At 34.0% G+C, this 12,960-nt stretch overlaps 1 protein-coding gene across 1 annotated transcript in view; it reads right to left on the reverse strand.

The window, feature by feature from the left end:
* LOC137645791 (uncharacterized) overlaps positions 1 to 11,563 on the reverse strand; it is a 273,902-nt gene extending 262,339 nt beyond the window's left edge. Inside the window, exon 1 of the mRNA XM_068378731.1 lies at positions 11,312 to 11,563. Within this exon, the coding sequence (XP_068234832.1) occupies positions 11,312 to 11,314 (3 nt within the window). The 5' untranslated portion in view covers positions 11,315 to 11,563. The remainder of the gene's footprint in view (positions 1 to 11,311) is intronic.
* Positions 11,564 to 12,960: the final 1,397 nt, after the last annotated feature.

Raw genomic sequence — 12,960 nt, forward strand, 5'->3', positions numbered from 1 at the left:
TCTTCCAGAGATACCATGTCTCTCAAGTGAGTTCAAAGGACAATTCAAGCTTCAGGAAAACAAACAAGCTGGACATCATGATATTCAGCTCGCAGTTATTAAGCAAGAACATGTAGCTGTTGACAAAACCAAAGCTGCAATACTGAGCCATGGTAATCCATTTTCTGCCTAAGGTAATGAATTATACAATTTCATCACATAAGCGTATGTACCACAACAGTATGTTCTGCATATCTTGAATGTAGATAACAATGGACACAAGCTTTACGAAGATTATGTTAATGAACGGATCAGTCAAAAAGCAGAACAACAGGATGTATATATCTGAGAGCAAGAAGCAGACTTTAAAGGTTCATGACCATGCAGTGGACACGAAAGAGACTAAAAATCTGTATGGTCGCATATTGGTTTTGACCAGATCTAACAAAGACATATATAAACAGAATGCTAATGACAACTATCAGTTTACTCCACACTGAGAGCACTCTGCACTCAGAGGATCAATGATGCCATGCACTGACAAATCTAAACTGATACACGAACTTCGGAAGTTAGCAAACACAGATAAAACCAATGACCAAAGAGAAAATCCTGCAACAAGTGCGCCAGATAATGACCCTATATTTCTTGCTTCACCAACAGCAGAACAAAAGATAGCTGTTGTTGACAGAATAGTTTTTGTACAGAAGCAGATGAATAAAATGGGGACACTAAGCACAGTGAAAGATCTTACCCTGTCATTTAGTGACAATCTAACAAGACTGACAAAAGAAATGAGTCAAATTACTCTAGCATTCTGTACCTACAAACCTGGGTCACTCAAAGGAAAAACTACAGAGAAACAACAGCAAGGAAAGGCTTCTATATGATACCAGATAGCAGATGACACAAAGATCAAGCACATTATGCTGAAACGCTTCCTGTCACACAAAAATACTAAATAAGACCCTGCTGTCTACCTCACTAAAAAATCCTCGATTACAAAACGCTTTCTCTTTTGTTAGTTATTACATCTGCTATAAGTAATACAGGAGGAATAGAAGCCTATACATTGAAAACAACAATCACGAAGAAGCTGACACTCTGATGAATAACCAGACAGTGGAAGCATCACGTCAAAGTTCAGATGCAAAGCTTGTCTTCTTCCCACCTGATAAAGATGTTTTAGTTATGGCTGTGACACAATATGACAAACTCTGAAAAATTACGTCTCTTTCAATGGTATCAGGAGCCATAGATGTAGAACCAATATGGAGAGCTATGGGTAAAGAAAGGGCATAAGCATTACTTGTATTACATGCATTCAGCAGACCAGGCAATGTTGGAACATTCTCTGGTATAGAAAAATCAAAATGGTTTGAGAAGTACAAGAAAGTTGATGTGGACTTACCTAGAGCATTCCTGAAGCTACCGACAAAAGGTGATCTTTCACAAGAGGTCAAAGTTGTATTGGGCAAGTTTGTTTATACTGTGTACTGTCCAATGAGTATTAACATTCAAGTATACCGGGTCTCAGATGACATCTTCCCTGCAAACAGCTTGCTGAAAGCAACAGGTTACCACCTACTATTGGTGCACTTGAACAACATATCAGCCGAGTGCAATTACAAAGCCAGGTGTGGCAAGCTTTCATCATGCAAAAAACACCGTTTGATCCACTAAAATTTGGTTACTATAAGGACACAAGTGGTCAGTTGCTGCCAATCACGACAGAAGTTCTTCCTGATTCACAAACCATATTAGAATTAATGAGATGACAGTGCAATACCAACAGTTCAATGGTGTTCATGCAGAAGGAACGACCTGTCGTCCACAGAACTGTCTTTGTGACTGAATGTACAAATAATGAAAACACTAACACTGATAACGAGGAAAGCCATGATCATGATGATACTTGGTAATCTGTTCATAAATCATGATTGAACCATATCTTGGCCTAAAGGCTTTAAATACGAGTCTTGTTAAACCAATAAGTGAAAGTTTATAAATTTATTTGATTATATAATCTTTAATGAACATTCTGAAGAGTTCGGCTGAAAAAAAAAAAAAAAAAAAAACTTTAAAGACATATTTGCCAAAATGATGTTAGAAATTTGCTAGATCATTGATACATTAGAAATAAGCAGTTAAACATACCATAGTTGAATTCTGTGGGTTCTAAATCATAGGAAAAGCATTTTGAATCAACTTCTCATATCATTAAGAAACAGATATCCACAAAATTCTTATTCTACGACAGCCATTTTATAATTTCAAAATGACGGTCATGCGGGCATCTGGGCAAATAGATACATATATTTATGGATTCATGGTGTTATAAGCTTTTCAAAAATATATAGTTTTGCTAATCTTCATGAACTTTGAATGAAGGTATTTTTATTGACATAGTTAACCCGACTATAAGGTCAGTTTCCAAAAACTGAGGGTGACCAATTTCTAAAACATTTTCCACCTCCTCGCCATCCCTTCGATCACCTGTATGATTTATAAAGGTTAACATCAACTGATGATTTTTAGTCATCTACAGTTTTGCTACTTATTTTTACCATAGACTTGTCTTGAAGCAGTGTCCTTTATCGTCACCAGTAGTGTAATCCGAGGGTGTGTTCTCTCAATTAACCGAACTTCATACCATCAATATTTGCTCTTAATTCTCGTTTATCGTTTATTTACTTCCTTATCTCCTTTCCTCCTGGGCTATTTTTCCCTGTTCGTGTCCTTGGGATATAGCATCTTGCTTTACCAACTAGGGTTGTAGCTTAGCTAGTAATAATAATAATAATAATAATAATAATAATGCACAGGTCAGTCATAAGTAAAGAACCCAATTCTTCACTAATAATGATAACAATAATACTCTTTCCTTCTCAGATTTTTCTTAACAATTAGGAAACCGTGTTTAGTTTTACTGTTTTCTAGACGTATTCACTTTCAAATATTTAATTTCATACTCCTTCTATCCATACAGTATTATTTGAGGGGATGAAAACTCTATTTCCTCGATCACCCATAAAGTTTAGGACTTGGAAATAACTTGAAAATCCACTGCTGAGTGCCTGGGTTTGAAACTCTGCCCAGCCAGAAGCTATTATCATAAATGAATTTCAGTGGATTTATATTTTCTAGGTAGAATTTGGGATTAAATGCCATTGTGGTTATTTACATTGATTAAAATCACGAGTGTTAGTGATATACATTCATCTTAAATAACCACGTGCTTCAAACTCACAATTCAGATATCATGGTGATGTGCTTATTTCAAGTCTAAGATTGATTGATTGATTTAAAGTTTTCAGGCATCCTGTCAAGTCTAAGAACAGATTCTGAATTCGACAGGGGTATGTACGGTGACTTGCAATAAACTTACATCTCTCTTGATAGCTCAGTTGGTAGAGTTCTCACAGGCATGGTTTCGGCTGAATAGCAGGGTTCGAATCTCTGCCCAGCCAGAAGTTATTATCATAAATGAATTTCAGTGGATATATATTCCCTCGGTAGAATTCGGGATTAAATGTCCTTGTGGTTATTTACATTGATTAAAATCTCGAGTGTTATATATATATATTCCTCTTAAATAACCGCGTGTTGCAAACTCACAATTCAGCTATCATGGTGGAGATCGGTTTATTTCAAATCTAAGAACAGATTCCTGAATTCGACAGGAATATGAACGGTGACTTATCCTAAACATATCTCTCTTGATAGCTCAGTTGGTAGAATCCTCGCAAGCATGGTTTCGGCTGAGTGGCACGAGTTCGAATCTCTGCCCAGCCAGAGGCTATTACCATGAATGAATTCCAGTGGATATATATTCCCAAGGTAGAATTCGGTATTAAAAGCCATTGTGGTTGATATATATATATATATATATATATATATATATATATATATATATATATATATATATATATATATATATATATAGCTTTTATTATAGATTCTTCTGATTGTTTGCATTTCTATATATTAAAGTCCTTCTTTTCTCAAACGTTCCGCAAAGCGATCTCTCTCTCTCTCTCTCTCTCTCTCTCTCTCTCTCTCTCTCTCTCTCTCTCTCTCTCTCTCTCTCTCTCTTCTTCTTCTTCTTCTTCTTCTTCTTCTTCTTCTTCTTCTTCTCCCTCAAAATTTTGATGTATTCGCCCTATTCCTTATAAGGAGAAATACTATTGACCTAAAAATACTCACTGATCATTGGCTGCATGAGGGAGATCACGACAATTATTCGGAGATTGTAAAAGAAAAACAAATTAATTAACCCGCATATAAAAATCTAATTTCAAACATGGGCCTATATATGAACTACAAAGTAACCCAGCTCTGAAAAAATTTGTATTTCGTTAAAGAAAATTAATATGAAAACAATTTCACAAAGCGACAAGAGATTGTCATATCAACTTATGCTATTTTATTCACAAGTGCAAAGGCTTTGAAATAAACATACCTGTGGGTTTGTCTGTAACTTATGATTTCAATTGATAATTCTAACAAATGATATTAATCACATGTTCTAAAACAATTTATAAATATAGTCCTTAATAAATAAAATCTTCAATATGCGTATGTCATAAAGAGCCACAGCATATCTTTAACTAATGTACTGGTTTCGTATAACTTACATATGCTCATCCGTCTCCAAACTTTGACCTTTAAGTTCAACCGATAGTACAAAAAAAATTTGAAACGCAAGACGACCACAATAGGAGAACGGAAACACTCACGCTCTTGAAGAAAGATAAAAAGGAAGCTAAAACACTAGAAGATAAAAGGAAATTATATTCATTTCATCATTTTGCCATTACAGTTGATCTCTAGTGCATCTGAGTTTGTATATTTTTTTTAAAATTAATTCCCGTTAGGTTTTATCATTATCTGTAGCACTACTATATTAACAAAAGGTAATCGAGGATAGAATTTTCGGTAGACTTTTCTTCTATCGTTTCATTTTCCATCTTTCTGACTTTGTGCTCAAATCATTCCAACGGATCCAAGACAATCATCGACGTCTCAAACACATCACAGTTATAGTAGTAGAACCAATGCTATAAGAACTTCTTTTGTCTTTGTACCATCCTCGTATTTAATAAAAAATAAATAACCTACGACTCCGTCCAGTCAAAGATTTCTCGCTGAATCCTAGAACGTCTGAGTCAGGAGATTTCCATAAATACAATTTTCTTTTTATCATTACCATTATTATTATTATTATCATCATCATCATTCTCGTACTAGAGTGAATACAAATGCACTACATTCAAGTCTAAGACCGTGTCACTCTAAGTTGTAAGCTTTAGGAATATGACGTCAAACACCACCAAAAGACTGTGTGGATTTTTCCGTAGTGTTTACTTTCTTTCCCACTCTCTCACGAAGAATGAGGACGTGAAGGAAAATCTGTATAATAAGAGGGCGCAGTTACCAGATTTGCTTCAACGGTACTAAAACGTCGTTTTTTCGCATACTATCAAACAACATCAACACGATAAAAAAAAATAATAATAATAATATGCAGTACAACAAAATGTAAAAATGGTTTCGACAAATATTTAATCATCAGGCCGGGTAAAATACGCTTTTTATAACAATATCCACATAAGTATTATAAGAATGGAGACAAATTCTTCACAATTTGAAAACATAAAAATTATCATTTTTAGTTGGAAGATTTATTCAAGTAAACAGACACAGCATAACTGAACAGCTGGTGAACAGATGATTTCACAGATCTAAAGAGATACATAAAATGGAAAAATTTCAGATTGAGAATGGAGAGGAAGTAGGCTATTTAGCAATATTCACTCAAAACACATTTTTCACTAAAATCTCTAAATAAACCCATCTAAATACATAATTATTACACTCCCCGTATGAATCACAAATGCAACTAGTCTTTATTACCTTCTATAAATATGAGTTACAGAATGTGTAAAAGATATGAAAGGCTCTGATGTTAATATTGATGATGATGGTGACAGAGAGAGAGAGAGAGAGAGAGAGAGAGAGAGAGAGAGAGAGAGAGAGAGAGAGAGAGAGAGAACTTTCTCCACATGAAGCATAGTTTCTTCCTACTTTGCTTCACCGTCCTAGGAATATACGAAATACGTATTAAAATGTTTCGTTAACGTTCCCTTTAATATATTGAGTTACAGAAATTTAATCGAAGCATCAAACCATTCCAAAGAATTACGTAAATCGACCTTTGGAATCACAGACGCACGCGCACGCGCACGCGCACGCGCGCGCGCGCACACACACACACACACACACACACACACACACACACATATATATATATATATATATATATATATATATATATATATATATATATATATATATATATATATATATATATATATATATTTACATATATATTTATGTATGTGTATATATATATATATATATATATAGATATATATATATATATATATATATATATATATATATATATATATATATATATATATACATGTATGTATATATATATATATATATATATATATATATATATATATATATATATATATGTGTGTGTGTGTGTGTGTGTGTGTGTAAATATATGTATATATATATCATATATAGTATACACACACATTATATATATAATATATAAATATGTATATATATATATATATATATATATATATATATATATATATATATATATATATATATATATAAAATTGAGTTTATTCTGCTCTTCTTTCCTTGGATTAAATAAATGCTATTCTCAAAACCAGTCATTCAGCACCAAGTATGGTTTGATAGCTGACTTAATTTTAATTTTATTTTATTATGGAAATTTCCAGTTTGCATAGAAGTAAATTCTATCGTAAGTTGTATGGCATTCTCTTGTTCGGAGTATTTTCACCTTTTTACTCTCTACATAAAAATACTTTTTTTTTTATAATTCTATTAGAGATTATCAAGTAATTATTAACTTTATCAGAGGTGCAACTTGAGGGAAAACACAACATTTGCAATGAGAAATAACATACACACACACACACACACACACACACACACACATATATATATATATATATATATATATATATATATATATATATATATATATATATATATATATACATATATATATACATATATATAGATAGATAGATAGATAGATATACAAGAGGTTAGACAGAAAATAGAAGATAGGATGACGGAGCGTAAGATAGTACGTCGTCTACCCAATACGACATTTTTGTTTTGTATTTCTGTTTTACTATGTATCAAACCCAATCATACGTAAAAAGGGCCCTTGAAATAATACAAAAATTATTTAAAAACATTCGCTCATCAAAATGATTTTACCAAGTCATCGCAGCTTACCTACACGGACTGTTTTAGATACTGTAAAGAAAAGGAGCCGACTGTTCCATGAAAAACATGAACAACCTAATTGTAAAGCGAGAAAATCTCTTTGAATTAGTATGTATTACTGAGAAAATTTTGCAAATTTAACTCATCTTGGAAAGGGGTTGGATGTCTGGCAGCTTCGCGCGCTTAGTTACTATCTCGCATGGGTAATTTATGCTTACCCGACTGAAGCCCTGGACCAGTTCAAACTAGCTTTCATAGTGCTACCTGGTTCCAAAATTCACTAAACTTTACCTTAAACTTTTCCTAGTGTTGTTTTATTAATATTCACAAAAGTTCTTCTTGGAAACAACTGTTTCTACGTTCGTAGAGGAAAATGTAAAACCTATCACACATCATTATCTTCAAGCCAAACTCTGCATCAAGATTTTGAGGAAAAGACTGGAGAATGATTGGGTTGCAATTGGTCCGTGACTATAAAGGGATGGTGTTAAGATTTGCAGCGCTCGGAGTTTTCATTGACAACATTGTTTTATAACAACAGTATTCGGCTAGGCATTTCGTAGAGAAAAATGTTGTAACAAAAATTTGGACTACTGGCATTTTTCATTTAAAAACAATATCTATTTGAGATACTTTTAAACAACCCAAGTTACATGTTATTCTGTCATTAGAAAAATCATTCATACAACATTTTCTTTTCAAATTAAATTCTATACGCTAGAAAGATAATAGCTAACACCATACCTTTGAAAATCTTATACTTGACCTTTTTATTTAAAATGTTGATGGGTGCATTTTTTTCATTATATGTGTCCAAAAAGAACTTTGTTATGCCAGCCTATAGAGACTTTATGCTTGATATTCCTCCGAAGGAAATAGCACACGCAATGCTTTGGTGTGCAAGCAGAAATACGGCCTGCATAAATACTTTCTTTCTACGAGTCTAGTCATATAATTACCATTTCTGGGGAAAAAAATGAAACCTCCACTCCATGTAAAACGATCTAAAACACGCAGGTCCCAGGGGACTACTGAGGTCAAGAAAGACCAAATTCCGATGTGAAGTTTGTGGTATTAATACCAACAACGTTGAAAATTTAAAACGTAAACACACTAAATAAATTTATGAAATAATTCGGTGATATAATTCTTAAATGTCGCGATAAAAAAGTTTTGAGCTAAAGGAAAAGCCAAGTGACATCTACACTGTGTACTGTACAAACATCTGTTCATACATACACACTTTTATAATTCTTCTTAAATTAAAGAAAGTAATTATGCTACCAAACTTGAGACTCATCAGTGCACTATCTGTCAAGTGTGATAAACTTTCATAACTTTTTCTCTGACCCATCTATTTAACTTTAGCATATTGCCTAGCTATCTCTGCAGCTTTAAAGCGCTTATATTTAAGGTATTCATGTTTAAAATGACAGCAAACCCCTACAATCTTAAAATCAAGTAAACTCGAGAAATATGCATGTAAGTATAAGTGTTCACAAAGCAAATCTGGAAGTGCATCATCAAGTCTGTGATTAAGACATCAATGTAACATTTTGTACACCTATTGAGTAAAACACCATTGAAATTTCTGAACGATTTTACACTTGGGAAGAAAATAATAAAGAAGTTAATTAAGTTTACATTAATCACAACTCCAGGTATCGCTCATTGAATAGACTATAGCCAAATGAACGGGTCAGAGACAAGATTACCATAGAAGAGTTGAACACTTAACAAAAATGCATTGATGAGTGTCAAGTTTGGTAGCATAAATACTTCTATAATTACAAAAGTATGTATGTATAAACAGATGTTTGTACATTTATTTTTAATAATAGATGCTAGCATGAGATCTTGCCTTATGGCGGTGAGTGCCGTGTGTTGTTTACGAGACTACGAGCCTTGTATGGACCCCTGAGTCGGGCCAAGTAACCATGCCCAATTGTGGTACTTCTCAAAATACCACCCTCACAATGTACTGCATTAAACATAAATTTGCACAGATCTCTATAACAAGATAAGGATAATATCTGATATGGTGGATGTCAGAGGTCAATTCTTTCCCTCATTCTAGATCAATTACTGCAAATTGCCACAAAACAGAAAAATCTAGGCTTATGATTATTATAACCTGCCGTCATACCAGGAAAAAAAACCTAGATTGATGACTATCACACACTATCGTAATAGTAGAAAAATTTAGACTACCTCAATATATCTCTGACAATGAGTTTCATGTGTGACTGGCATTATGATCCATACACTGAAAAAGAATGGCCTTTCCCACTTTGTATATACCACTACATATGTTTAGCAAAAATTAACGACTTAGGTTAACTTTTCCACATGTTAATATGTCGATAAGATTATAGACATTCGTTCGGTAATTGGTTAACAAGAAAGGTTACCCTTATTTACGAAAATATACAATAAAATTCACAGAAAAACTCAAGCCTGTTAAAATTCGAGGACTGAAAAATTATCGATGTCATCGGCCGTTTTGTTAAAGCCGAGAACCAAGTCAATGTACAATGTCACTTTAACAATTCTCTCTCTCTCTCTCTCTCTCTCTCTCTCTCTCTCTCTCTCTCTCTCTCTCTCTCTCTCTCTCTCTCTCTTCGTTGGATATCCCTGAGTAGGCTACACCCAACCACCTGTACTTTCTTACGTCAAGGACAACAGTCAGAGACCTAGATCCCCTTTAAGATATCTGACTACCTAGTCTAGGAATGGGTGAAAGATGGGATGGCAAAGGACAAAGGTCTAAAAATGAATGAAGCGAAAACATCTACTCTATACAAATGCAAAGCTTAAAAAAAAAAAAAAAAAAAAAAAAAAAAAAAAAAAAAAAAAAAAAACGCGTAAATAATCCTCGAATACTACTGCTCAAATTTACTCGTTAAAAAATGTCAAAATTAAATTAATTTTCCAAATCCTTCCAAAACAAAGATTCCATACTTTTAGGAACTACAAAATGTGGTAGCTCTAGGGGAATCCATCCATCTTAATTTTGGGTGGCATACTCAAGAACATTAACATTTCAAGACCCATTTCATGGTATTATAGCAAAAATAAAAGCTGTGGTTAACTCAATGAGGCATTAAGGCCTGTTGTAAAAATAAATCATTGGTAATCACCACATCAGTATTCCCCAGGGATAGGGTAATGTGGCAAGACAGGAAACTGTCCTATTCCCTTCAAGAATCAAGCTAAATGTACTCGAGCACCATCAATGGCTGGGAAACCCTGGAACTTTTGAGATATCTTTTTTTCCGCCCTCAAAGACCAGAGCTTATATGACAGTGAAGGTGACTTAGATTCTGACTAAAGGTCTCGGATGTCGAGTAAGTTTTTCTTTTAACTTGAATTATGTGCTTCCTGAAAAGGTGGTTCGTTTTACAATCATGACCCGGCATCATCCATTGTTTATCGATGTTAATATCTTATAAAGAATAATACGGTTCAAAGTATGCTTGAACTATTACTGAATTATTGTCATTTGATTCTTTTAATGAGTCCCTTCCCCTGATACACTATACTGGCAAATGTTGTAGTTCCTGTGTCTCTGGCCCACTGATATTGCCAAATTAAATCAGCTTTCAACCCTGAAAAACGAATGAATCCGCAATTTTAGGAAAGGAAACTAACTCTTCCCATTGCACAACACCAGAGGCAAAGCAGGGGCAAAATGCAACATTTCACAGCTCTCGGCGACTATTCAATTAATTTAACAGAGACGATCCTTAATCTCTAATCAATGGTAACCTTAACCTCAAAACAAAATGACTTTGCATACATAATAAAGAAGGATTAATTATTGTGAGTTATAAACGGCAATCAGTGGTTTTTCATTCTATCAATTCCAATGTTATGAAAACTTAAACAATTCTTGGAAACCACTCGGTCAATTCGGGAAATGGACATAAAAAATGTCCTAATGACCCAGTATCGTAACAAAAAAGGCGCATGCATTATCTCTTACCATTTGCTAGCTATTGTAGCTGCGTAGATCCCTCCTAGCATTGTATCAACTTGAATGACTCCACCTTGTTAAATCCAAAGAAGGCACTCGTTGACACCCTTTAAAACGACTATTCACAACACCGATTACCGAAAATACAATATTTCAAGAGATAATGTCAAGTGGTTAATTGGATTCGGCGCATTTAAAGCGCAGCACTCGTGACGTTTGACACTGACAAACCCACCAGCATCACTGGTATGCCAAAGGTTCAGTCAGCACTTCATCTACCCCCGTAACAGATGCGGTTCCCTGCTACCAATATTCAACTATTATATACTTTGGTTGAAAACGTGTTTTTTTCCCATGCATATTTCCTGCTGCCTATTCATGGTTATTAGATGCCTCCTTGTATCGTGTATATGCATTAAACATAGCCTACCTAAATACCATCAAAAGATGAATAAGTAACTGTCCATCATCAGAACAATAATAATTGGACAGCATAATTGTTGTATTCAAGGTCTTAGTCAAGTTTTTCCAATCAAGTGAGAAGGGCAATAACACTCGATAAGAAATTAACTTTTCCTGTTGTAACTTCATCAGAAATGTTTCTTATCAGCGTCCATAAGATGAATTTAACATTACGTTAAATATGCTATCGGTCGGGGGAATTAACTTTTGAATATGTAGCTTAAATTCTAAAGACATTTTGCCTAACCTTGAATCTTCAAGCTTAACTCGTTTCAGCAAGCTAATGCAATAGTTTCATACGTGGTTTCGTTACAATGTACATGAGAAACAACTGTGGTTGCTTTCTGTGGAAATGAGGACTGTCCGGAAACAATAACAAAATCAACAGAGATGTTTTGGTGCATATTTGAAGGTCACCCTTATAGAAAACGGAACACGGCGCACTAACAAAAGAAGAAAACGTAATCGTTAAATACTGTATATTCTCTGCAATTCAACCAGATGGGTCTGCATTCATTAGGGATTAAGAAATCAAGTGAACAACAACAAACCCCCACCCACAAACACACACACACACACACACACACACACACACACACACACACACACACACAAAATAAATAAATAAAAATCATTCCAATTCCAGCAAGCCACATAGCAGGTACATGTCTGCAAAGCCTCCGAATTCCATGACCATAACAATAGTTTTTCTGAGTACTTTTATAGGATACAGTTGACTTTCTTGTCATTATTTGCTGATGAAATATTCATCTTGTTCTTTTCATTTATTATTTTGTTGCAGTAGCCCATACCTAGGGCTTACTATAATTACATTAAACATCGGTCTAACTTTCCTCGAGATTTCTGTTTTGTTGCTATGCTAAGGGCGTGGCACTAAAATGTCGGTAGAACACATTATTTGCGTGGCACTAAAATGTATATAGGGCACATTATTTGAAATTTTATCATCAAAATCCAGAAAACGTCACTAGTGGATAATTATATAAAACCAGTTTATAAATATAGTTTAAAAGGCAGGATAGAATCATTGTCAATCATTTTATAAAATTTTCATTAGTGAATTCATTAAAAAAAGTTCTTGCATTTTCCCAGTAATTAGGTCAACAATATCATTTGTATCATGTTTGAGGATTTTGCTTTTGAATGAACAATTAATGAATAAGACACCGACGGCA

This window comes from Palaemon carinicauda, chromosome 8, assembly GCF_036898095.1.
Source record: "Palaemon carinicauda isolate YSFRI2023 chromosome 8, ASM3689809v2, whole genome shotgun sequence".
In the NCBI taxonomy this organism is placed as follows: Eukaryota; Metazoa; Arthropoda; class Malacostraca; order Decapoda; family Palaemonidae; genus Palaemon; species Palaemon carinicauda.